Here is a 27,960-nt window from a genome sequence, read left to right as displayed (position 1 = left end):
AGGCTCAGTAGTTGTGGCTCACGGGCCCAGTTGCTCCGCGGCATGTGGGATCTTCCCAGACCAGGGCTCGAACCCGTGTCCCCTGCATTGGCAGGCAGATTCTCAACCACTGCGCCACCAGGGAAGCCCCCTGGGGGTGAATATTTTTTCATTGAGCTTTCTGCCAGTTCACCTTGGTCACTGGACTCTCACTGTTATTATGCTCCTAGACATGGCAGAAAAACCCAATATGGATGAGTAGGAGCTTTGAAATTACTTAAACATTTGGGTTTTTCCAGGATGAAGAGACTCAGCACAGCCTTGAGTGCATCCAGGCCAATCAGATCTTTCCCAGGAAGCAGCTGATCCGGGAGGATGAGAATCTTCAGGTAATTTCAGGCCACTTTTGATTGTGAAATAAGTATTAAGCATCATAGTAACAATGTAGCAGAGCTAATGGACTGAAGTAATGTACTATATATAGGAAAATATGTATTAGAAAAATATATATTTTCCTCAGCCATACACATAATAGAAATGTAAGCTGGAAAACATCTCTCCTTTTAGAAAGACTTTTTTTCCTGAGAATTCACTGAGATGATCATCTCTGTGTCATTCCTTCTGTAGTCTAGAATATGAATAACTAGGTTTTATGAATCTTGAATGTTGTGGGTATAAACCCATCCTCTTTAGGTCCCTTACCCATTTATGTACTGTTTTTGAGTGACAGTGTTTATCATCCATTCACCTGACCCATGTTTGAACACTTTGCTTTACTGCTTCAAAACTCTGAAGGGTTTCTTCTTCCATTTTGAAGGTTCCTTTCCTTGAACTTCATGGAGAAAGCACAGAGTATGTGGGCCGTGCTGAGGATGCCATCATTGCCCTTTCTAATTACAGACTTCACATCAAGTTCAAGGAGTCTCTTGTTAATGTAAGTGTTTCTCAACTGTTCTCCCACTAAAGTAGATGGAGAAAGGAAGTATTCAATAAAAAAACTTGTTAATGTTCTCAAAGAGAGGAGTGTTATATGGGGTTTGGTTTGAAAACCTTGTGTGCTCTGCTTTTCTCTCACTTAATTTAAGCACTCAGGGACACTAGGTTAGCAAGCAACTCTTGTGCTTGATTTAAAATGATACATGTAGTTGTCAGCTAAGGTGTCCATTGTCTAGTAACACTGCATGATTCGCAGTAGGTAATGATGTACCATTAAGCTTTGTAAGGTTGCAAAGGCTGTGTAGGCTTTTATTCCTCAATTTTTAGTAGTTGCTGACTGCCTCAGTTGAGAGAATTTCCTGGACCTTAATGTCAAATGTTGAGTTGTACTTTGAGCTCAGTGCAGACTTCTGTTATAGGATGAAGTTATTCTAATGGCTCCTTAGTGGTATAAGTATAGATGTCAAGTACAGTGTGTATTTGCATAATGGACTATATATTGCTGAAGAGAAGGAAGGCTCTCAATTTTCGAGTGCATTTACCCTTTTCAATTATGAGGGTATTCTCAGTGAACTGGTTCTTCCAGCACACTTGCCATCATTAATAGTTTTCAATAAACGTGCCTTTCACCACAAAAATGTGAAGGTTCATGTATTTCAACCAAATGAATGCCTTCTTCCTTCCTCACTGGACCGTATTGTGGCTTTCTGCACTTTGGTTCTAGCACAGAGAAGTGTATTATGACATCTTGTAAAAGCTCAGGACTGTACTTTCATTCAGATTGTGTGTTTTGGGGTTCATTTGGGGATTCTTAGAAAAAGTTTACTCAGCCATCCAGAAGTTACCCAATTCCTTCATCATATTTTTCCCTTGTCAAGACTCAAATGGCTGACATTTTCTTTGTGGTTGGCATTTATTATTTTAGTATTTATTATTATTCTTTGTAGTTAAGCATTTACATCCAGGAATCATTGTGGCCTGAATTCCTCCTGGTTTCTAGATTTGGGCTATGTTCATATCTGTTATGTTAGTTTTCTGCCTGTCAGCTAAAAATACACACTGGATTCATCAAGGAAAGAGGCATGTTGTGCTTTCTTACCATATAGCACTGTATTCAGAAGGGCCCATTTGGAATTGGGTGGCCGTGATAGGAGGGGACAGGATTGAATCTACTATAACATTCCAGCAACCAGACGTTTCCTACCAGCTACTGTGGAAATAATGACAGTAATAATTAGTAGAATTGCCCAATTTAATTTTGTGTTTAAACTGTGTTTAAATGTCTAGAATTGATGGAATTGTAATTAAATTGCATGTGGAGATAATTTAGTTTCATATCATTGCATTTTTCCATACAGTCCTCTGTCTCTCAGCTTTTTGGTTTATGGCAAAGTATTTCAGAGACTATTTTTAGATCTATTTGGGAATATGGTCTTATTGGAGAGAAAGCATGGATTTCATCATGTCATTCACCAGCCTGAAGCCCTTCAGTGTTTCTTAACTACTTCTAAGATGAAATTACTTAGCATGGTATGATCCTTGGTCCCTGACAGCTTTTCTGTATCCCTCTTTTCCCCCTTCTTCCTTTTGTATTGGTAAAACCACCCTCCTTGGAATCTCAGACATACTTTACACCTCTGAGTTCTCTCTTCTCCTACCCAGGGAACTTCTCTTCATCTGTCAAAACCCAGTTCAGGTGATAAATTCTTCTGTGAAGCCTTTCTCAACCCCAGTTCCGTCCCTGACAGTTTATTACCCTCTCTTCTGGCTTCTTCTGTATCTTGAACATACCTTTACAACATTTACCAGATATGCTGTAATTTTTTGTTTATTCATCTTTGTATCTTCAGAATCCAGCATATTTACTGGTGCCATGGTATTCAGTAAATACTAAAGTGAATTGAAGTTAATAGGGGTTTGAAATTGATATTAGACCATTTTTAAACCCCCTTTGGGTTTAAAGTTCATTTTAAAACATACTTCTGTGTAAATACGCCTGTGTCATCTTGTCTCTTAACAGTAGCTGTAAGAGTAGGTTGTTTACTGGAATTGTTGGTCCCCCATTGTGACTAAGACACAGTGCTTAAGAAAACTTACCCCTGTTCTTACTTTTGACCCATTTCTTCACCTAAAAGTGCTTTCCATTTAGCATTATAACCCTCTGAGGCATAGAGCCTGCATGTCACGTTTTAAAAAGCCCAAGATAATGGTTTTGCACAGAAAAATGGTTGTGCAAAAGTATTTTGGCGTTGCAGTGACTTTAAACATTTCAGGTTGAGAGCGACTAGGACTTCTTCATACAAATAAGTTAATCACATCGCAGTTAGTGCTAAGGTTCCTAAAACCTGTGGTTACTCCAGGAAACAGTGGCTCCTCCTACACTAGGTCCTCCCTCAGCAGATGAGTATTTCAGTAAAATCTGTGAGGTTAAGAGACCCCCCCCCCCTTTAAAGGTTATTATATCTAAATCAAACATAAATCAACCATCACCCAGATGTGCCAGTATATATTGTGGCGTGCTTCAGTTCGCATCATTTTGTATGCTTTTAAATCAACACACATCATTTTGTATGCTTTTGAATCAACACATTTAGCACCTTAGAAAATGACTTACTATCAAGCTTTAATTAGCTACCTGATAATCATATATTCTCTGTTAATTTCACAGCAGCACTGAGATACATCATTACCTTAATGCACACACATTCACTGGGTATCAAGTTTCCAGTTTCTAGGGTAAAGAACCTCTGTAGTACAGTTCAGTTGTATTTAAGGTACGAATTACTCCCATTCTGTGCTTTTCCCAAACTGTATTTTTACATATGTGCAGGTATTTGCTCAACTAATTTATAAACAAGTAAGTGTTCAAGTGGAGTTCATGAAATTTTTAAACAATTCTTGTTGTGTAATTCAATAGACCGCCTCTCAATCTGCTGCTTCTGCAATCCCAGTAAGTAGCATGAGAATTCTAGGCGGTTGTTGCACCTGTGCTTGGAACAAACTGGTTTTGAGTGTCAGATGCTCACCTTGCAAATCAGCAAAGTGTGTCATCTCTGCATGAGTCCCTTCCCTCATATTAGACAAAGTTCAAGTGGTTTCCTATATGAGGACAATTTGTGCGGTGGGGATAAAGCCACACAGTTTAAACATAAGCGGGTGGAATTGTGACCTTCAAAAAATGTAAACTGAATTTCAACCAGAAATAATTTGTAAAGTCAACATGAGTATTTAAAAGGACATTAAAACTCCATTTCCAGACTGCTCTGTTAATGCTTCTTAGGAACAAGCTGGAAGTATACTTGGAAACACTTTCCTTAGCATTTTCCTAGATTCTTTCCATTGCCTAACTATTGTACATCAAAAATCTTCATTCCCCAAGCATCAAAAGGAGGTTATTGTTAACAATGCACTTTGGCCTTAGCATTCATAAATCAGAAGAGGCTTCTGAAACCATTGCTGGAAGAGTATCTTGAAATACCACAGGTGAGCAATAAAGAGTTTGGGTCTTTAACCTGTGACAGTCTTCTTCCTCTGACTGGTTTTTAAGTCATAAGAGTTAGAGCCCAGATATTCCAGTGTGTTACAGATTTTAGGTTAAGACTCATTACATTATTTTTTACTCTGCTACTGCCAGTTTTACTTCACATGTGTATGCAAGATTAGTACTTCCCATTCATGCTATAAAAAGGGCATTTGTTTTTAAAAGGTATACATTATCCCACTTTTAAATTCTGGTGCTTAAAAAATAAATTCACACACACACCCCCACCCACCCAGAATGAATTGTGGTAAATATGGTAGGATATGATGATATAAAATTCCCTCTGGAATGACACAGTACTGTGGGTCTTTTATACTTGTGCATGTCTATTAAATTTTTAAACTGTCGCTCTTCTGCTTTTTTGGATTGATGCTCTTACGAGTTTTGGTGTACATGATATAACTTTTGACCTTTTGAGGAATTGATTAACAGCACTGAGTGTGTTTGATGTATTTTGCGCATGAGTTTGGTGGGTTTTATAAGATGAAAAACACTGTAATGGGAGATAGAATAGCCTGGGAGGTAGAAGGCAGAGGAGAAAGGAGCAAAAAGAAAATGAGTTGCTACACAACACTGAATCAGTGGGTAAGAGAGGATTTGAATGTGACTTTAGATTTCTTCGAATTGCCTCTAAGGAATCTTGGTTTACATTCTGTTTTCCTCTTGAAGATCCCTGGTGAAGAGGCTACTACTTAATTGTGAAAGAAAAACTAAAGTAGAGCTCACACAGAAGGGAAGGGCATCTTAGAGGAAGAAAGAAAGGAGTACCATATGTAATGGAAGGACCCTGAGCTAGAGGACAGCCATGGATTCTGGTCCTGACTTGCCACTAGCTTTAGTGTAGTGGCTTAACCTTCCTGGGCTATAAAATGGTCTGGCTCTTGTGTCTGTAATTCTTTGTTATGAGGTTGAATATTGGATATGTCTAGTTACGGAAATGGTAAGAGATCCTCCTAATATGTGATGAAAGTTGAGAAACCTAAATCAGTGGACTTGCCTTTAAAAAAGTACAGAACCTTATTATGTTTTGGTTGGATGTATGAAGAGGAAAAGAAGCCTATCTCTGGCTTTTTAGAAGAGGAGGCAGTCTGGGTGGGGGCAGGGGTGCATTGAAGAGTAACATTGAGGTGAAAGGGGAAGAAAAAAGGGAGATACTCATTTGATATAAAATCACGTATTTCTCTTTTAGGTCCTTGTTCTTGCTGCATGTTAAACTTCCTTGCATATGACAATCTGCATGATTATTAAAATCTGTTTTCTGTGTCTATGACTTGAGTACACATGGTTGTTTCTGGTGACTTGCTAGTATCTGTATACTAGCAACCAACATTTTTATCCTTATTCCTTAAATTTGCAGTGTTAAAATACATGAAAATTTGTATATTGAAAGCATTTAGGTAGCAGATGTTTTGCATGCTCTGAGGTGTTGCATATTTGTATTTTGGAAGTCTGGACATAGGCTCTTGGGCTCTAGTCCAATAGTAGGGATGTAAAACTTACCTGTTCTTTGTAGCAAAATAGCACAGACTGGTTCACTCCCTCCAGCAGCTGCTAATAGCGTTAGTTGGTTTTCAAGTTTTCTAGCTATAAGGAAAGGTGATAGAAGGGGATCTGGGATGCCGGTGACTGCTGAGAGAGCACGTGGATTTGTAAAGCTCACTTCTCACTCTACCCCAGGCTCTTCCCATTCCCTGTCCCTGGGACTTCCTAAGTTGTGACCATCCGAGGTTGAGAAAGCAAAGGCTTGTGTCATGTAGGAAGGTTGGAAGGTTGTCCAAGGAAGTCAGGAAGCATGCAAAATTTGGCTGGTAAAATTTTAGAAAATTGAGATAAGAACTCAGGCCTCTTAATTGCCAGTCTGGCAGCTCTTTTTTGTTTGTTTGTTTGTTTTTTGTGTGGGGGGGGAGGGAGAAGGGGGTTGTAGGTTTAAAAACAAAGAAACCCAACATGAATCTGTTATAGGATACCCAGAGGACTGGCCTGAGAACAAATCAGTGTCCTCTTCTGATCTCTTAATCTCCTATTACTTCTTCACAATTTATCCCCACTGATACATTGTTGGGGTTTTTTTCCTTCTTAGATGTACAGGTCTTGAAAGAATTTTTAGCTGCATCAACTCCAGTTTCTCACAGCACCTTGGGGTTAAGGACTTAAACAAAAACAGAGGGCCAAAGCTCCTTTTTTTTCTCAGAACACAGGCAAGAATTCTTAGCCTTTCTCTTACTTCTGGTCCTATTATAAGTGTAAGGGAATTTTGTTGATTAATCAAGAAGGCTCTAGTCCTGAGGTAGAACTCCCAACCATTACCTGAGTAATATTATTTTGCTTTCTTACCCTTTTTAATCCCTGCCCCAGTTTGTTTGTTTATTTGTTTGTTTGTCTAAGATGTCCGGCATTGGGCTTCTTTTTGATCTCCACGTCCTTGTTCTGAGAGTTCTCAGCTGACTCTGGCAACTGCATGATGGGGCAGCGTTTGCTGGAAGCCTGTTTCTGAAACTGGCTCAGCTAACAGGAGGGCCACCCTGTGCAGGCAGCACTCTCTTGTTTCTGTCTGTTGGAAGAGACTGCCTCCTTCTCATGCAAATCATGAACTGTTGGAATGCACCTTGCAACTCTCAGAGCCACATTTTGGTTGGGCTTGATACAGTGTAAAAAGACCCTTTTCCAATGAGTGAGAGTATCTACTGTTATTTTTACCAGGCTCTCTTTAGAAGTTTTGGAAATTGCTTTTTGAAGCCAGGGGTTGAATCAGGATAAGATGAGGGACAGAGGGAGGATTCTAACAACCGCTTAAGGATCTGTCACCCTGTTCAGATGCTTTCCCTCCTGTCTGCCTGCCTTCTTTGATCCCTCTCCACTGTCATACTTATCCTGTGTTCAGTAGTCTGCTGACCAGATTGGCAGGGAAAGAACCATCCCAGCTTACTCATACCTTGAGCCCCACTTGGCAAACAGGGCTCCTCAGCTTGTCTTTTTTCTTTTTTTCTTTTTTTTGGCTGCGTTGGGTCTTCGTTGCTGCATGTGGGCTTTCTTTTCTCAAGTCGTGGAGAGCGGGGGCTACTCTTCGTTGCAGTGCGTGGGCTTCTCATTGCGGTGACTTCTCTTGTTGCAGAGCACGGGCTCTAGGTGCACGGGCTTCAGTAGCTGTGGCACGCTTGTTCAGTAGTTGTGGCTCGTGGGCTCTAGAGTGCAGGCTCAGTAGTTGTGGTGCATGGGCTTAGTTGCTCCATGGCATGTGGGATCTTCCTGGACCAGGGCTTGAACCTGTGTCCCCTGCATTGGCAGGTGGATTCTTAACCACTGTGCCACCAGGGAAGTCCCCTCAGCTTGTCTTTTGAAGCAAATTAGACCTAGCTAATTAAGCCACTGTGAGACCTGCTCCCTTCTCCTCGATACCTAGCCTACTGAGCAGAGAGCCTGACCCGCAGCTCTGTCTACTCTCTTGTCTTTTTTGTCCAACCTGCAGGCAGTTCAGACCTCCAGTCTTTTTCAAGATTCTCCTTTGCTAACACAAAGCCACAAGCCCACCTTGTCATTTGGGGCAAGTGACAAGTGTAGTCCCACTAGCCTCTTGATCTGCAGCTCTTTTCTGTCAACAAGACAGGATAACTATTCTGGTTCCCTTTGGCTTCTGTGTCATCACAAATCACAGCTAGCTCTAACCTTGTAAAGTAGTGCTTTGAGAGATGAGTTTGAAAGTTTGTTGCCAGAGAGATGGCGTATTTCCCTGTTCTTCCAGATGTGGTGCCTCCTCTTTATTTGTTATCTTTGTGCTATGACATGACTTGAGGGCACTGATTAGAGACTGAGAAAGGGAAACCCTCAATCAGCCAGGAAATCACTTGAGTGCTATTGATTTAGATGAATGTGCAGTTCTGTGCTTCTTTCTCCTGCAGAGCTTTCTAATCACTCTTGCTGGACACACTGAAGAACTGCAGGGTCAATACCTTTTTGACTAAGGGAACTTCATCTTTTTTTAATTGCAGGTTCCATTACAGCTTATAGAAAGTGTTGAATGCCGAGATATATTTCAGCTTCATTTGACTTGCAAAGACTGCAAAGTTATCAGGTATGTGATGAGTTTATGCTGTTGTTTAGTGTGGAAAATACTTCTTAAAGGATGGATTCATGATTTGATAACAGAAAAACAGCTTTTGAGGGTCAGCCTAGTTAGGAGTATTTTCGGAGTAGTTAGTCCCTGAAATATTTTATCTTTAGCCTACTTTGCTATTGGAAAGGTGTTTTTTATTTTTTATTTGGACATGATTTTAAATTTACAAAACAGGTACAAACATAAAAATAGTAAAGAGCACTAGTATTGTTAACATTTTACCCTATTTGCTTCATCGTTTGCAGGGGGCGTGTGTGTGTGTGTGTGTGTGCGTGCGCGCGTGCATGCGCTAGTGTGTGAAATTCTTGTTCTGAACCATTTGAAAGTAAGTTACATAATCATGGCTCTTTGCCCTGAAATACTTGTGTGCTTTCTTAAGAATAGGGGTATTTTCTTACATAACCCACAGTATCATTGTCAACTTCACAATTTTACACTCATAATACTTTTTATCCAATCTACTCTCCATGTTCCAGTTTTGTCAGTTGACCTAATAGTGCCCTTTATAGCATTCCCCCACCTCGTTCAGAACAGGATCCAGTCAAGGTCACATATTACGTTTAGTTGCCGTGATTCTCTAGCTTTCTTTAATCTGAAATGTTTTCCACCACGTTTCTTTATCTTTTATGACATTAACGTTTTGAAGAAAAAATCTTTTATTTATAATAGAAAGTTTCTTATTTTGTGTCCGGTGTTTCCTTGTGATTAAATTGAGGTTGTGCGTTCTCAGCTGGAATACTGTATGTATGAGGTTGTGTCCTTTTCAGGAGATTGTATTACAGCTGGAGGCAAACAGTGTTCATCTGTCCCTTGCTGGTGATGTTAGTTGTGATCACTCTCGTCAAGGAGTCACCCGCTTTCTGTGTAATTTCTATATTTTCTCCCTTGCAACTAATCAACAGTCTGGGAGGCACTGTAAGACACTAGAAATGTCCTGCTTCTCATCACATTTCTCCAGTGTTGGCTTTATCTGATCTAATCTTTACTATAATGGTTGAAAAGTGATGCCTAAAATGCATTTTAAATTTAGTAGCTCTACCAGTTTTTAATTCCCCAAGTTTTTTGCTTTATTTCTTTGTCCTATTCTGGAGTGCCAGTAAACATTTTGTGTGGACATATTGATGAGCCACACTGATTGGGACAAGGGAGAGGTTTAAGTGACCTCCTTGGTTTTTTGTTGTTTTTTAAAACTTTTGTTGGAGTATAGTTGATTCCTCCTTGGTTTTAAGGTAAATATTTAAGTTGCTTTTCAGCCATTGAGATTTGGCTTGCTTTTGATAGATACTGGTTATAACTCACAGTTTTAAAAGGTTGCTTATTAATTACTCAATTTTAGATACTGCATTTGAAAAGATAAAGTATTTTTTACACTAATTATTTTAACCTCCTAGTTATATATACTGAAAATTGCACTTGGTAATAGAACTGTTTTGTTCTCTACATGGTAACATCTGAAAGTTTCAGTGTAATGTATCTTATTTTTGATCTAAAGTTGCTGACTTATTCTAACTGCTAAATAGATAAATTTTGAAATTATTCCCTAATTGGCTAAAAGTACTGTGAACTATTTTTGAGCTTGCTGTAATATGTCATAACAAAACAAAAAGAACTTCTTTAAACATATTCTTTGAGAAGGGCAACCATAAAGCTTTGGTGGAAGAAGTGGAATAAAACCCCATTCCTGGAAGAGAATGACTACCATTTTACTTTAATAATTGTCAATCTCAGAAGAGATTTTATTACTCTAAAAAAAATAGGTTTTCCACATGTCCAGCTTTCTTCTTCTTGACATTTTTCACCATTGGCTAAAATTTGTTGGACATGTTTTGTTATTATAAATCATAAACATTAGACCACTTCTAATGCTTTTTTGACTGTTGTTATCATTTCACTGTGAGTAGGCACTCTTGAAATGGTGGCTACCCTTAGGTTTCATTGTCAGCTGTCTTCTGATTACATTTGTACTTGTTTGGCTTTACAAAGGTGTCAGTTCTCAACCTTTGAGCAGTGTCAAGAGTGGCTGAAGAGACTGAACAATGCAATCCGACCACCTGCTAAAATAGAAGATCTCTTCTCATTTGCATACCACGCTTGGTGCATGGAGGTATATGCCAGTGAAAAAGAGCAACATGGAGACCTGTGCAGGCCAGGTAGGCCTTTCTAAAACGTGCAGATGGTGGCTTTATTGAATTACTGCTTGGGATATCCGTAACATGAAATGGGACTCCTAAGCATTCGTGTATTTAATCAGTGTACTTTTCATGGAGCACGTAGCATTTGCCCATCATTCTTCTAAGCTCAACGGAAGATGTTTCCTACCTTTCAGGGGGAAGGAAAGAACACTAGACTGGGCATCACAATTTACTGGGCCTGACTAAAAACACGTAGGGTATGGGTGTTAGGGAAGCCCAGTGGAAGGGAGCCACGAGTGTTATATACATGTTTGCGAAGACTTCACGTTAGAAGTGGCTTTTGAGTAGGCTTTGAAGGTTGAATAAGAGTTCATTGATAACAGACTGGGGAAGAGAACTTTAGACAGAGCAAGTAGCATGAACAAAGGTACAGAAGTGTGAGGTTAGGCCACAGAATAATGGATTACAAAATGGCTTTTTGCTGTGTTTGAATTTCAAGTCATAGATTACCTTTTGTCACCCCTTTCATCTCACAGATGATGAAACAGAGGTCCAGAGAGGCCAGGTGACTTTTCTCAGGACAAATAAAGAAGTTGGGCCTATACTGGAACCCAGGCTTCCTGACTCCTCATGAAATCTTTGTCACACTCACTGTCTTTCTCCCTCAAAAATGGCGTTGACCAAGTTCATGCTGTTTCTCTGTGTGTAGTTTTCTATAAATTGTATGTTGCCGTAAATAGAACTTTGCTGGTCCAGCACCGAATCTTTAATGTGTCCAGCTTGGAAGCAACGTCTTGAATTCCTAAGCAGTGAAACGTTGTGAGCTTCCTTCCAATAAAGTTTACTCTAGAGACTTTTTCCTTTAAACCTCAATTTTCAGTCCTGAACCTTCAATATTAACAATTCTGCCCTGGGTTGTTTTAAACATTGGAGGCTAATCTAGCAATGCTTGGATCCCTTTGTTTCCTGGCTCATTCACTGGTTAAAGCTTTTGGTTCATATATTTAATTAAATTATAGCAAACACAAACATATTTTTAAAGATGCTTTTTAATATGTACTTTTGTTTGACCCTCATGACCTTGTCAAACAGGCAGGATAGGCTGGTGTTTCTGTTTTGGGAGCCAAAGAAACGGAGACTCAGAGGTAAAACCTGTTGCCAAGTCCCACTGCTAGGCAGTGACAGAGCCAGGACTTGAACCCAGTTCTCAGCTATTGGGAGCTGACTGTTTGGGGTGCTGTGGATACAGAGACGAAAAACAGAGGCACCTGCCCTTGTGGAGCCTCAGGGAAAGCCCCAGGAATCCAAGCTTCCCATAAGCCTGGTCAGCCAGTGGAACCCAAAGTCGTTCACAAGAGTCACCCACACCAACCTTGGAAGGTGATGAGAATGTGCCTTAGCTGTCTCTCACTTCACTCCCTTATCCATTGCATCTTTCTTTTTCCTTCTTTATATGAGGTGCCATTGTATTTTAATTTTTTTTGTTTATGGCTCTTTTCAGCTTTTTTTAGTTTTTAAAAAAGTAACGTTTACATGCAGTGAAATGCACAAATCTTACATGTATATTTGCTAAGTTTTTAGCCATTATATCTTATTTATTAGATTTTTAATCTCTACCATCTCCTAGGATAATGAAGTTATTGAGTGTATCTTGCTGTATTATGTTATATAAGAACTTTGATTTGTTTAAGGCTCTTAACTCCAAAAGGCATTCCCTAGTTTTGGGTTGCCAGTGTTTAGTTAACAAGGCTTGAATTTCTCCTAACCTGTTTCTCTCACAACCACAGACTGAAAATTCCTCATCTTTAGATGATTTCTTATTCCCTTGATAATTTAGTTTCTTTAGGATTTGAGTCAACTCTCAGAATATTCCTAAGATGTGTCAGATCAAAACTTCACTCCTGTCTGTTAATTATAGATGGCTTTGTCCTGAGCTGAGATGACTTTGGTCCCCAGGTCTTTCCCTTCTTGAAGATATTTGGTATTCGTTGGCCACCAGGACATCCAATTTCGTGTCTTTTCATGGGTTTGTGATGGATGGAGGCATTTGGGGGTTAGAATACTGATTTAGCAACTAGAAAACCTGAATTCAAACCTGTACTCTACCATTTAATTTTAAAAATAATACTGGGCAAGCCATTTATCCTCTCTGTACTTTAGTTTCTTTTGTTCTTCAAAGTGAGACATTTTTCTTCTTCCTGCCCAAGCTGATCTGGATATTCTGAAGATCAAATCTGTTAATGCTGGAGAGTTCAATTCAGTAAATGTTTGAGTGCCTCCTATGTGCCATGCTTGTGAATACATTTTGGAAATTATGAATATACAAGACGGTGCCATTGTAACTGATTGGAATTTACTCTGATTAAAGGTTGTATTTTCTTTTCAATATATACATTCCACACTGAAGTCAACCTGCTACAACTCACATGCAATCTTACTGTACTTTAGTGACTTGGTTTGAGTGTGTGTATATGTGTATGGCTTTTTCCTTTTATATATTTTCACTGTGGAGTACAGAGGAAAACCTGCTTTTAAAAAATACTGTGGTGGCATTTTTAAAGCCAGTCAACCTAGTTCTTTCGTCTCCACCCAATGTCATTGAGTGTTGGTGGTGGCTACAGCATTACTTACCAATTACGAGCAGACCAGACAACCACATTCTTATAAGTCATCTTTATGTGAGACAGCACTTGAGATATTTCAGAGTCATGCCATTCTGTAATCTGCCCCAACACATGAGACCAGAAGCATAGACTCTGAAGGGTGGAAGTTAGTTTAGTCTTTCAGAAGTTAATAAAACCTTTTATGGATTCTTCTCTGCCTAGCCTGTTAAGAGTAGAATGTGTCAGAGAGGGGGGAAATGGGAAAATTACATCATTACCCTGTATTCATATAAATCGTAGTTTCTGACTGTTGAACCTGTCATAGTTAAGCCAGCCATACTGTGGCCACAGCTCTAGGTCTTAATCTGCTTTGGAGGAAGTCACCACATTGCTGTTGGAGTTCATTGTAAAACTCTTGACTCTGCTCTTAGCCCCATTTCAAACTCTAAATAAGAATGGACTGGACTTCCCTGGTGGTACAGTGGTTAAGAATCTGCCTGCCAATGCAGGGGACACGGGTTTGAGCCCTGGTCCGGAAGATCCCACGTGCCGTAGAGCAACTCAGCCTGTGCACCACAGCTACTGAGCCTGTGCTCTAGAGCCTGCGAGCCACAGCTACTGAAGCCCACGCACCTACAGCCCGTGCTCCGCAAATAGAGAAGCCACTGCAATGAGAAGCCCGTGCACCGCAACAAAGAGTAGCTCCCACTCGCCACAACTAGAGAAAGCCTGCGCACAGCACCGAAGACCCAGTGCAGCCAAAAATAAAAAATAAATAAAAAATGAACAGGAGAAAATTAAAAAAAAAAAGAATGGACTAAAGCTTAAAACTTCTCTCCCATATGCTCAGCCTCCTTCTCATTTTAGCTGCCTTCTTGGTGACTGTTCTGTACTTCAGCATTAATCTGGAGTCCTGACAGATGACTGGGCAATTCAGTTGCTATTTAAGTAGCATCAGACCCACATCTCTGACCTCTCTTCTATCATATACCCATTAAGCACATTTTGATTAACTATGAACAGCATGACTCTGGGTCATATACTGTTGTGCAGCTGCCTGTTTCGTATAAAGTAAAAGCCCTTGTCAGCAGAGTCCGTTTTCTGAGTTTAAATGCAGTCCAGTAAGTGTACATCTAGACGACTGTACTGGGACCTTTGTTCATAGAAAAGAAGGATTCTTCCCTCCGTATTTGAAAATCTGGGAGGGCTAGTTCTCACCTTCTCTGACTCTGATACTGTTCTTCCTCACAGTAAGGGCCTGGTCCTTCTATCCCAGGCCTTTAAATTGTGTATAATTGTAGGCTTGAATACTCAGAATCACCAGGAAGCTAGACTTTTGGGGGGAAATTTTTTTTAGACTGCTGGTTGACACTGTGGTTATGATAGAGGGATTTACTGCTTTAAAATGTTTTTAATTCTCATTAAAATAAGAATTGCTGGACTGTTTGTAGTATAAGAAATACAAAATGTTAAAAAGGGACAGATCCTCATTTGGGAATGGGGGAGGCACACAGGAAGGGTTGAAATGGAAATACAAAGCTAAACAAATAAATTGGGGTATTACAGCATATCTAATGTTGAATCAATGGAGACACGAGAATTCTGAGAGGGGAGTTCTTAAGGGAAATCCAGCAATATATGTGCTTGGCATGCACTTTTCTGGCAGAATAAACACAAGTGAACTTCTAACACAGTTTAGCAAAAGCCAGTTGAATTACTCATGTATGTAAGGTCTGCTGCTAAATTTTTTTTTCAAGAAGTGGTTTTCAAACTAGGTTGTGATCCACCAGTAGGTCATGAAATCAAAGTTTTAAGAAATGAAATATGAAATGAAAATTCAGGATAGAAAATATCAATGTATCACACACATAGTAAGGGTGGGTATTTTGTGAAACTTTTAAAAATAAATATGTCATATTGAATTGTGATGTAAAACATTCTTATTGTGGGTTGTGATGGTCAGTTTCAAAGTTGATGAAGTCACTGCTTTAGAGGATACAAAGATAATTAAAACTCTTCTCAAGGAACTTGAAATAACAGATTTTCTGTGCTCACTACTCAGTATGTATTTCTTTGTGTGTGGCTCAGAATTTCATGCCGGGGATGGTAATTCTAAGCCCTTTCTTGGGCAATTGTTCTATGTAGAAAACTGCCTGAGAAGGAGGTGGGAGAGGAGGGGGGGGGGAGGAGGAGGAGGAGGTTCTTGTTGTTATTTTGCCCGTGATTATTTTAAAGTTATAGAAGATCCTATTTAGAGTATCTGTGTGTTTAAGACAGAGGTACTAATGTAAATGACCATTAATTAAAATACCTTTACCTTTTGCAAAGACTTGGAGCTGTATCCCAGGTTGGGGAAAATCTTGGCATTAATTAATGAACTTGGAAGTTGCCATAGTTCTTACGGCTTTTATATTGGGATTAAAAGTGAAAGGTTCCCTGTGTAGAATTAGTGATGGTCACCATTCCTTGCAATTTGTAGACAGCACTCCAATTCAGATAGCTTTTTCCTATTTGGAAGATTATATTGCTTTTAAAACTTTTCCAAAATGGGATAGATTCAGTTGATTATTTCCTGCATCTCTGAACCTCACCTTTTTATAGCTCTCCTTCAGGAAACATATAATACTTAGTTTAAGCTCAAGAAAACCAGTTTAAATCGGAAGTAGTTTTATAGACTTGTCCTTCATTCAAGTAATTGCTGTTTCGTATTCTGAAGCTCTTCTCCCAGGGAGAGCAAAGCTTTGATCACCAGTGCTGGCTGTTTTGTGCTTTTGTTACTGTAGTTTCTCCCAGCCCCCACCAGTATTTATTTTACAACCTATAATACTATATGTTAGAGGTACTGCTTAATGGTTTGTTTCATTGTTGTTGTTTATTTGCTTTTTATAAAATTACTGCTCTAGGACTGTTTTCAAGGAAGGAAGTTATTTCAGATTTAATGACTTTTATGTTCGGTTCATTTCTGCCTTTGTTGCTCGCTGTCTTGAAGAAGCAGCCAAATTCATTAGGGCAAATGTAGGCAGTTATACTTGTTTGGGTGGATGTTCTTACAAATGCTCAGCGCTGTAGTTACTAGTGTGGTGTTTCTTGAGATTCCTGGGTACTGGCAGTTAAAAGTCCCATGATCTTTTAATTGCAATTCTGTAATCTGTAAGGTTCTGAAAATCAAAAGATTTTTATTTTATTTGGTAGTTTGACTTGATCTGAACTATTTGTTGCTTCATTTATCCCATTTAGTGTGAATTATCCATGCATTTCACTGTAAAGATGTTAATGTTTGGTTAATGCTGTTGATCTCATTAACCCAGTATTATTATACATGCACACCTTAAAATCCAGAAAATTCAGGTTCTGAAATCTGGCCCAAAGGGTTTCTCATGAGGAGTTATAGGTCTGTACTACTCTTCTTGATGAACTTGTTGATTTTATTTCTTATGTATACCATCAGTCTCAGTGTGGAAATGGGAAAGTAGCCAGTATAGGGATAAGAACATGGGTTTTGAGATGAGACAGACCTGCCATAATAATCACCTCAGTCTCAGTTTTGTCCTCTGTAAAATGAGCCCAGTGATACTACTCTCAAATTTGATAGTAGTGATTAGATAATATTCTTTTTTTGTTTTTTAGTTTATTTTTAATTGAAGAGATAATACTAATTCTTAATTAAAATCAAAATTAATTTCCTCATTTCTTCTTATAGTCTTATCCTGGCAGGAGATTTTTTTAACTAAATATGTTATTTATACAATACCTTTTTAAAAATAACTGAGCAGGGTAGCAGTGCTTTCATTCCACCTGTTGTGGAAAATCGTATTCATTTCGTCCTTTCTCCTATCTGTCTGTGGTTCCTAGGGGAGCACGTAACATCAAGGTTTAAAAACGAAGTGGAGCGGATGGGTTTTGATATGAACAATGCCTGGAGGATTTCCAACATCAATGAAAAGTACAGGTGAGTTGTATTTGATCCCTGTGGACTGTGTTTCATGGCCACTGCCTTTGCAAGAAACCCCAATTCTCATGTGGCAGAACATTTGAATTTAGACTTTTTCTTTGAAATGGAGTTTTATTTATTAAATCTAAATGCCTCATCTTCAGCGTACTTCTTGAGCCTTCTGTTCCCATTGCTATCACTGGAGTGGAAAGAGATCCTTACTTAGTAGGATCCTGGAACCTTCCTTTCTATCCCCTCCTATTCTTCCTGGCACATGCATGTCTAGATAATATTGTGCTTACCTGTAGACAGGGAGTTTCTGTTGTTGTCATCACTGCTTGACATCACATTAGAGATAAGATTAGTGATCTCAGAAGCAGTGATAAAACACTTGGTTTTTACTGTAATTTTACTCCAGATCCTATGAAATAGGCTACCGTATTATTCTCTAATTTGTTGATCTAAAACTAATGTCACAGCTATGATCACTTAACCATTAAATATTAATGTAACCATTATTAAATATTTCCCATTACCTATTTCCCTAAAAGGTATAAGAACTTTGGTAGGGGAGGGCAGTTAACTACTGTGATTTTGGTGATCCAAATTTCTATAAAACAAAAGAAAATTGTCCAGAATTTTAAAATTAACATATCCTCCTCTTAAGTTTCCCTGCGGCAATTGGAGGCCTTAATCACTCTGTTGTCCTTCCAGCTGCCTCAAATTATGATAGGTATTTTCCTGGACTGTTTGTGGGTAGCCACCGGAGCATTTCATTTTTTGTTGGAAAAACGACAGCTAATTACTACGCACAGCTCTTAACATGGACCTTGGCCAAGGAGGTGGTGTGAAGAATCAGGAGCTACAGGCGTGTCATACCTTTGCCTGTTCTCAGTGACAAGTCAAATTAGAGAATTGAGGTGGAGAGAGGAGGGGGGTCCTCAGGGAGCCTGAGGCTGGCACAGGCTTTGCTCACATGTAACCCACCTTTCCTATACTGGAAACTGCTTATCTACAAGTGAGCAGCTCATACTTGCTGAAGAGCTGACTACTAGGTAATGTAATCCTTAGAGAACAAGGAATACAGTGATCAGAATATTGGGTGAAGTAAAACAAAACCTGAATTAAGCTAAGCTTGTTGAGAAAAAATTTTTGAGTTCAAAAGCTAGTGGTTTTCAGAAATCTCTTTTTAATATGGATTTAAAAAATTAACTTCTTTGAGTCTACTATTTCCACTTCAGAACCAGCCTTCAGCACATTGAAAAGTTCTTCATACTACAAAGGAAGAATAAGAGCCAAATTTACTCTTAAGTTTAAAAGAAGATAAAAGGAACAAGACTCATGGTTAGAGTGTTAATTTATAATCTGTGTCCTAGGTTATTTTTAGGAGTTTGTAGATAGGTATTAGGAAGTTTGTGGAGCTACTTTTGGTCAGTCTCCATTCTCCTGGTTAGGCTTTTGAATTCCTGATACTTAATCTGGAAATTGAGAATAAGAGAGAGAGATTTAGTCCAGAATCATCAGAACCCTCAATTCCTAAGCAGTTTGTATTTTTCTGCCTCTTCCCCTAATGCATAGAGTAGGCTAGGGCATGGTGGTAGAGATGATGGTAGTGGAGGAGGAGGAGGAGCAGTTTGTATATTTTTGGATTTGGATTAAATGTCTATTGCCTTCACTATTGAGAAGGAATATTGGGTTTCCCAGAGAGAGACATGTCTTGTAAGCAAAAAACCTATCAGAAATAATGCTTTCTAGGGCACCAGCTTGACTAGTACGTGCCTACTAGTATTTTCCCTAATGAAAACAGCTTTTCTTACACAACATGGTAAATCAACTATAATATAAAATAAAAGTTAAATTTAAAAAAGAGAAAAACAGCTTTTTTTCCCCTTGAGTGTAGTTTATTCTGAAGGATGTTTTATAGAAATTATGATTAATAGCATATTCACATTACTAACTTGGCTTAATGGAGCTACGATTATGTATGCAGATGGGGCTGACCCGTAGTGCTCTATAAACCCACGGCTGCACCTGTTACCTATAATTAGGACACCCTGTTTGGTTCAGATCAAAGAATATGTTAGTAATCCTATGAGGTCTCTGGAAACTTGAAATTGTGGGCTCTTGCCCTTCTTCTCATGTTTCCCTGAAAGACTGAGGGTCTGGTAGAGGTAACACAGACTTCCACCTCTGCAGTTGGACTGGGCATTTGTGTAGTTAGAAATGACCCACATATTGGTTACAACAGTTACAGTGGAGTAACTGCCTCTCAACTCCCCTTTTTACATTGATAGTTAAGATAGCCAGATTTCCAAAAGGCAGCATCAAGTGGAACAATCCAAGATAGTATCATTTGACATACACATAAGTAAACACTTAAGGCAACCCATTCTGCTGAGCAGGCCAAGACTCAGGTAGTGCTCCTCATTGCCTTTTAACTGGCTCTGGGGTAGCTTGATCGACATCCTTCTGCTGGCTCACTCGTGTCTCTCCCTCTTCTCCCCTCCCTCTCTGTCTTCTTCCCTTCTCCCTCTTCCTCACCTTCCCTGTTAGGCTGTGTGGTAGCTATCCACAGGAGCTCATAGTGCCTGCTTGGATCACTGACAAAGAACTAGAAAGTGTCGCAAGCTTCAGGTCCTGGAAGCGCATCCCCGCCGTCGTCTACAGGTAAGTAAGCCTGGCCAGACCCAGGTTGGTTTGGTGCTGCTGCCCACTGCATATGGTCTGCTGCTTCTGTTGCTGCTAACCTGGGGGTGGTGGTTCAGGGAACTTTCCAGGTTATTCTGTACTTCCTTATTGCTGAAGCTGCTTGTCCAGTCATACACCAGTAATTCATCTGGAACACTACCTGATGATTCAGTTGACACTGAAAAGAAAATTTTAATAGAAAAGTGGCTGGACTTGCTATTTTAAGATCCTTCTGACATTCTGTGGGAAGATAATGTGCTCATTGCATTTAGCTTCAGATGTTGGCCCTTGGATTGAGAGAGATGAATCCTAGAAAGTAAGAATTGGGAGTATAGATTTGAGTCATTTGTGATTGTCTTTGTGGTTGAAACTTTGACACATGGAAGAGGTCTGCTTTGAGAGGGAGCATTTAGGGAAGAAGGCTAGGGCTTGGCTGGATAGATGCTATCAGAGATCAAAGGCAGGAGAGTCAAGGGAGGCAAGTTCTAGAAGGGGGTGGTGGTGTGGTGATGAGCACAGGTTTTAGAATTCAGGTCTTCTCTCTGACACGCCTTGCTGTGGCACCTTGAGTAAGTCCCCTAACTGACCTCAGCCTGTTCCCAATTAGTAAAATGGGAATGATGTTCTTACTTCACAGGTATGCTGTGACATCTGAATGGAGCACTGGGCTTCCTAAGCAATGTCTGGAGTAGGTTGTATTCCTGAGGGCTGCTTTTATAATTCAGTGAATAGCTAGCTCAGTTCTCACAGAATCATGTTAAATTTTTAAGAAGTCATTCCCTCTTATTTTGGAACAGTTTCAGATGTCCTTGTAATATCACATTCTCCATTTCATTTTTCCAGTTTGCAGACATTATGGACTCTCCTTGAATTCGGGCCAAACCAGTGAGGCTTAGTTAGAAACTCATGCCAGGAGGCAGTCCATTGAAATACTGAGGTTGTAAGAAGGGGTTTATTTCCTTGTGGAATTCCCACTGAGGTAACCAGCTTGTTTAGTCCATGGAAGGCAGATTCTGATGCCCACCCTGAAGAGGGAGAGATGGAAAAGTACATATTTGCTTCTGTCCCAGTGGAACCCATTAAGTTTTCAATCTCAATTTTCATCACCGTTGTTTTCAGACACTCCTAGAAAAGTAGGTCACCAAATTTACCTATCATTCAAGTGGTAAGGATGACACAGGAAAGCTGAAAGGATTAATGAGTCTTATCAGTGATCGGCCCAGCTCAAATAGGGAAAGCAGCCAGCTGCTGCTCTGCAGACAGCAGCTGTGTTAGATCAGCAGCCCTGGCATTTGTGAGGTTTGCTGACTTTGAGCATAAGGGGAAAGGATTCTCATTCTCAAAGTAAGGGTCTTTTGGTGAATTCTCCCTGTTGGTAGAGAGGCCTGAAAGTGTAGGCTGAAGAAAAACTTAGAGTAAACATGGGAAGCTTCTTTCCCCTTCCAAAGTTTTTTCCAGAGGGCATAAGTTTCCCTAGCTCAGGTGGCAGGATGCTTCTGAATCCAACATGTGTTTACTGAATGTAGCTGTCTATAAATTGCACTAATGACTCCTGAGGTTGCTAGCAGCAGTTACTTGACAGCACCATGCTGAACCAGCACCTGATTAGTGCTTTCTCCTATGGTGATGAGAGAGTGCTTAATTGGATTTATTACTGAGGACAGAGATTGCTTTAACACAGAAAGATGGTGCGAAGGGCGCCCATCTGTAGTGCAATTCACAGCTCTCCCCCTTTGTGCATTGAGTGTTAGAAACTTCTAGTCATTTAGGGAGTTGATTAATACTAACTTAGGGATAGTTTAAACATTTGTATCTTTCTATATAAAATTGACGCATTTAGTGTTTAGTAGGGGACTCATACATTGGACATCTTAAATTTTATTTTTCCTTGTTCTATTTGTAAAATGATGGAAATGCTCTTTAGTGATTTTTAGCTGTAGTGTTTTCCTTCTCTTTCATGCAGTCTAAAGCATTTAGAAGACTGCAGAACACTTCACTGCTTATTGCAGCAGTTCAGTTACAATCTAGCTATTATAATACTGTGGCCCTTAGGGAATTCCCTGGCGGTCCAGTGGTTAGGTAGGACTCCTGCTTCCACTGCAGGGGACACAGGTTCGATCCCTGGTGGGGGAAGTAAGATCCTGCATGCCATGTGGTGCGGCCAAAAAAAAAAATAATAATGTGGCCCTTAAAACCCAAGACCCAGGCCGATGAGTGCCATCTACTGTTCCTCTTGAGCATTGCTGGGAAAGATTTCAGAAGAAAAGGATGTGCAGGAAAGGCCCTGCCAGCCTATCCTGTAAAGGGTTTGCTGTCAATCAGCTCATTGGTTACTCAGCACCTATTATTATATGCTAGGAGGCATTTTAAGAATCAGGTTTTATATATAGTTTGGTGAGGTTTTATTTATAGTTTGGCTCCATTCAGCAGGTGACCCAATTGAATGTGTTGGCAATACACAAGTACTCTCCATTATTTGTCCCCTAATGAGGGAGGATTTAAAAACTACAAGCAAACTGATGGTTCCAGTGGAATTTGATTATTGCCAAATTTAATTTATTGCTTATGAGTTTTAGGATTAAAAACAAAAATCTTTCTCACGTTGTTCCTTGAACAAGATAAATAGATTCAATAGTCTGTTTTTTAAAAATCCATCTGTGCCCTACATGTGTTATATGTGTGTATGAATATGTGTTTAGAAACAATTTTAATGGGAGGAAAAGACATTGACAGTTCTCTCTAGGATATAGAATTGGGAGACATTAAAATTTTTTGCTTACTAGCTTTTCTACTCATTTATTTTTAAAGTGAACTGATTACCTCTATAACTTCTAAAAACAGCTTTATTGAGATGTCACATACAATTCACCCTTTTAATGTGTATAGCTCAGTGATTTTTTTTTAGTATATTCACAATGTTGTGCAGCCATCACTACAATTGTTTTAGTACATTCTCACCACCCCAAAAAGAAACGCCAGATCCATTTAGTAGTCACTCCCCATTCCCTCCCCAAGCTCCTTAGCTCTGGGTTATCAGTAAATCTACATTCTGTCTCTATAGATTTACCTATTCTGGACACTATATAAATGGAATCATAGTATGTGGTCTTTCATGACTCACTTCTTTCACTTAGGAGCAATAACATACTCAAGGTTCATCCGTGTTGTAACATGTATTAGAACTTGATTCCTTTTCATCACCAAATAATATTACCTTTATAACTTTTTAGTTGCTAAAATTGCCTAACTAAAATTCCTAATTAGGAAAAGCTTGGGTTTTAAGAGCATCTTAAGGTAGACTATGAGTATGATTTCTGGTCTTATTTCTTGATAAAGGATCTTATCAGAGTATGGCTTATTGATGTTTATGCTATTCATTTCCTTCTAATAGTTTACAGAAGGGTGGCTGGCTCATTGAGCTATCTGCCTATAGTAAGAGCAGTTGTGATTCATGAAATGTCAGGAGGTTTTGTAAAGCAGTCCACTACAGGCCAGGTAAGTATTTCAGTCCCACGTGTGGGATCTTGTTTTGAAAAGAATCCTCAAGCCAGCCCTAAGTGTACAGTTGCTACAGTGGGCCCTCAGAAGTCAGTGAGGAAACAAATGTTTGTCAGCATCTGTTATGCTAGGATATTCAGGTGTAGTATTAAAAAGGAGAGATTAATGCTTCATTATTAAGTGTGGTATTTGTAGTTTATTTTTTACCTGATTTTCCAAAAATAAATTTAAATATTCAGGTATTTTCTTTATGAATATTTTTCTCTGACAATACACTTTTATCATTTTGTTGGTTATTCTACAAAGGTCTCTAAAATGGTTTGATAATCAAGAAAGATGCAGATAGGTTTTGTTATTTTTTATTTTTAATTATTATTATTATTATTATTATTTTAAATATTTATTTATTTATTTAAATATTTATTTATTTATTTAAATATTTATTTATTTGGCTGTGCCGGGTCTTGTTTGTGGCATGCAGGCCCTTTTAGTTGCGGCATGTGGGATCTAGTTCCCTGACCAGGGATCGATCCTGGGCCCCCTGCACTGGGAGCACGGAGTCTTAACCACTGGACCACCAGGGAAGTCCCTAATTATTACTTATTTAGTTTTTGTCCGCACTGCACGGCATGTGGGATCTTAGTTCCCTGACCAGGGATCGAATCCGTGTCCCCCGTAGTGGAAGTGTGGAGTCTCAACCACTGCGCCGCCAGGGAAGTCCCGGGGTTTTGTTATTCTTGTTGCTGTATAAGACTTCTGCCCTGAGAGGACTTGAAGCTAAACCATCACTTACCTGCAGTCAAGCTGTTCATTAAGGCATTTAAAATCTACTATCTCACTTTCTGTATGAGCACAGAGCATCTGAATGGGCCCACTGGGATGGGTACAGTTGTTGTCTTGCTCCCCGCACAGGCACCAGAGCAATGGAGCTGTCATTGCCCGCTGTGGACAGCCGGAGGTCAGCTGGTGGGGCTGGCGAAATGCTGATGATGAGCACCTGGTGCAGTCAGTAGCCAAAGCTTGTGCCTCCGACTCCCGATCCAGTGGCAGCAAGCTGTCAACTAGGAACAGTCCCCGAGACTTCCCCAATGCAGACCTTTCTGATGTGGAGTTTGGTAAGGTGCCCCCTGGGCCTCTGGCAGCAGTTTTTATAGCATCTGAGAACCTTTTCTTGAAATGGCCTTCTTTATAAGACACAGAATTTGTTTCATAGGAGAGAGAGAGTGAAGCGTCAGTTGATGGGATTGTTTGAGGAGTCATGGATCTTGGCAAAAACCAGAAGACCCTCTGTTTCAAACTTGGTTTAAGTGGACTAGAGTGTTTGTTGTCTTTCTTGCCATCGTGACAAGATGGAATATATATGTGATAGGGGACCTGCAGTGTCTCCAGACCATGGGGGGAAACACCAGGATTATGTTGTAGTTATTCTAGGACTACGGATGTAGAAATGCGGTATAGGAGTTTGTAGGCAAAATAGAAAACAAACTAGAGAGAGAAGTCCTATTGTATTAATGTAGTTTTGGTTAGGTGGATTTCAGTTTTTTGGGTACTGTAATAAGTGCCTGTGGTTCTTATTTTGCAACAATTCTGGGAGAGACAGGTTCATTTAGTTTTTCCTTCCTGCTCCTGATGTCCCTAGATTCTTCTCTGTCAAATGCTTCAGGAGCAGAGAGTTTAGCTGTCCAACCACAGAAGCTTTTGATCTTGGATGCACGCTCCTATGCAGCAGCTGTGGCGAACCGAGCCAAAGGAGGAGGCTGTGAATGCCCAGGTGAGGTGCACAGTGCTTTCGTCCCTGACCCTCTGTCCCTGTGAGTCCACCCCATGCCCAGGTGGGTCTTAGTTCTCAATTTGAAGTGAATGGAAAGCCATGTTCCTCAACCTATCTTGAGACAGCCAGAGCTCCTTCTTGGATTCTTAATACTGTATGCTCTTTTTAAGGGAGAAATGGAGGAGGAGGTGCAGTGAAACTAAAGAATCTTCCTTCCCTGTGCCAACTTTTAGGTGATAAGGAAAGTAAATCCTCTCCTATAATAAGGCCTGTTATGTTTGGAAGCTTCTTCTTTAGCAGCTCAATTTCTCAGCCTTCTAAAAGCTTTCTTTGTGTTTGACAGTGGGTATGCTCATTACTAGCCTCACAGAAAACTCCTCACATGACTTTTACTTAGAAAACATGGGGTAGAAATTGAAGCAGCAAATACAAAACTCTAGCAAAGTGCCTCAGTGCTGACCTATAACACCCCTACTGTTTGAACGCTGGCTTTCTCCAAGGAGGGACCTGTTAGGTGCCAGTTGTGTGCTATTGGAGCAGGTAGAGGCACTGAGCTCCTTATTCAGATGAGAGCTAAGCTGGAATCTAAAAGCAGTTGTACCAAGGTGAAATTTGAATGCAGAAATGCATGGTTCTGCTAGGTTCTTTTCAAAGAGATTCCAGAGATGCAAGTTAGTAGAGGCCCAAGAAGTAAACCTGGGGTAAGATGGAAGTATACAGATCTTTTTTTAAAAAAAAATAACAGCTTCTATTTTATATCAGTATCTTCTTCACAAATCTAACCTTCCTTTTTGAAAAGACAGCTAAAAATCAAGCACTGTTTTCCTCTCATAATAAAGGACTGGACTAATAGGCATCAAAACATTGGCATTTCATTAGTCAGCAGCTGCAGTGGGTTTGTTTTATAGCCGGTTTGCTCCTTTTAAATTTGGCCATTTGGACTTTAAATTCAACATATTTGTGTTCTCTTTGTTGTTATTCTCTCCAGAATATTACCCGAACTGTGAAGTTGTTTTTATGGGGATGGCAAATATTCATTCAATTCGGAGGAGTTTTCAGTCTCTGCGATTGCTGTGCACACAGATGCCAGATCCGGGAAAGTAAGACCTTGGCTTTGGCTTTAAGTTTGCACTGATTTTTTTTTTTTTTTTTTTTTTTTAATGAGTTTGAAGGTGTCTTTCTATTTTTTGGTAAATTTCAGTTTAACTTTCAGAGTCCATGGTTATTCTCATTCCTGTGTTAGGAGCATGCAGCACAAAGGAGGAGCTGGAAGAAAAATCTAGCACTTTGAAAGGTTTAAAATGTGCAGCAAAGAACAGATCTCAGCCCTCAGAATGGAAACATTGCCTTCTTATTTTTCCTGGGCCCTCTTCCTTTTCTTCCACATGTTTTTGACTCAGAGTAACTTAATTCTTTGTTTTCTGACATCCTGTAGTGACACTTAACTTGCTATGAACTGGAATGTTTTACCATGAAGAGTAAAAATTTATTCATTATGTTCTGAAAAGGGTTAAACATTCTTTAAACTTGCCAGTAGGTCAGTTCCTTTTACATTTGCTTCTGATTTCTAAACTACCATCTTACTTACTAAGAACATTACCGTGATTTTTATTGCTTATTAAAAATGAATGGCTGGCATTTGCTGTGAGGAAGGTGAAATAACACTCCTCCCCCCAAGGGAACTGTTTGAATACAAGATAAATTAGGAGGAATGCTCTGTAAAACAAATATGGACAGATAAATATTTAAAAGCCCCTGTTTTACTGTTTCAGGAAGCCAGAAATGGTGCCAGAGAAGACAGAATTTTCTCTGTTCTGGTGTTTGTGCTAGATCCCATAGCTGTTTCCCTGGGTTCTGTTCAGTAGATCTCATGATTGCATCAATTTTGCAGCATTGTTTGATTTATTAAATCAAATGGCTGCCTGAACCACTTGTGCTAACTCCTGGTAGCAAATGATTAAATTCATCACATTTGCAATCAGCCCAGAGGGTGAAGCAGTTGTCCTTGGGGAAAAGCCTGACCGAAGAAATGAGATCGCTGCTCTGCTTTGGGGATTAGCAACTTGCATCTGCTATACATATTCAGAACCTAGCTAGTAGTACTCTTTCCTAAAGGGAGGGCATAGAAAGAGCCTGGCTGAGGATTCAGGAGATCTGCCACTAATTGACTGTGTGACTTAGGCCAGTGGCTTAATTCCTGTGGTTATCCGTTTTTCCTGTCTATAAAATAAAAGGGATAGAGTCAGTACTACCTGATCTCTAATATCTTCCATAAGTTAAAATTCTTTCTTAAAAAGCTGTTTTTTAAACTCTGAGTCAAGAAGATGTAATTAGCCCTTGCTTGGTCCAAATGAATGTCAGGGAGGAGGAGGGAGGTTGTAAAGGAAGAAGGAAATGCTTTGTCTGTATTTGGCAGCAAATCATAATGCAGTACTGAAGCTTCCCTTGTGGATAAAAAGAAGCTATGGGAGAGGCGGGACCAGCTTATAAGCGAGCCTCCTGACACTTGTTTGCGGCCGTAGAGGGCTACAGCATGCTTAGGTTGCTACCTCAGCTTTTGAGAATAGGACAAGGGAGCCTGGAGTCTCAGCGCACCTCCTCCGTTGGCAGATTTTGGAGTGCAGCTCCTGTGTTAGGCATGGACGGAAGACACCAAGTGGTACGTAAGAATGATTCAGTCAGGTTCAAGAGAACCAGGTTCTCATTTACTGTTTCTCCAGAGGCCAGGAGATAAGTTAGTATTCGTTCTCCTAAGCCTCATCTTTTATTT

General features: G+C 39.8%; 1 protein-coding gene across 9 annotated transcripts in view; it reads left to right on the top strand.

Annotated features, from left to right (window-relative positions):
* The window catches only part of MTMR3 (myotubularin related protein 3), a 145,579-nt gene that overhangs the window by 89,977 nt on the left and 27,642 nt on the right, over window positions 1–27,960 (top strand). For 8 of the 9 annotated variants that reach the window (XM_068563281.1, XM_068563282.1, XM_068563280.1 and 5 more), the window contains exons 4-12: window positions 279–368; window positions 797–913; window positions 8,443–8,525; window positions 10,551–10,717; window positions 17,155–17,251; window positions 19,787–19,900; window positions 24,332–24,534; window positions 25,059–25,190; window positions 26,179–26,290. In XM_068563281.1, the coding sequence (XP_068419382.1) occupies window positions 279–368; window positions 797–913; window positions 8,443–8,525; window positions 10,551–10,717; window positions 17,155–17,251; window positions 19,787–19,900; window positions 24,332–24,534; window positions 25,059–25,190; window positions 26,179–26,290 (1,115 nt within the window). Of the gene's footprint in view, window positions 1–277; window positions 369–796; window positions 914–8,442; window positions 8,526–10,550; window positions 10,718–17,154; window positions 17,252–19,786; window positions 19,901–24,331; window positions 24,535–25,058; window positions 25,191–26,178; window positions 26,291–27,960 lie in introns of those variants that run through there. The other variant, XM_068563278.1, reaches the window with a different exon arrangement.

The sequence above is a fragment of the Eschrichtius robustus genome, chromosome 14 (assembly GCF_028021215.1).
Source record: "Eschrichtius robustus isolate mEscRob2 chromosome 14, mEscRob2.pri, whole genome shotgun sequence".
Taxonomy (NCBI): domain Eukaryota; kingdom Metazoa; phylum Chordata; class Mammalia; order Artiodactyla; family Eschrichtiidae; genus Eschrichtius; species Eschrichtius robustus.
This window is presented reverse-complemented; position numbering and strand designations above follow the sequence as displayed.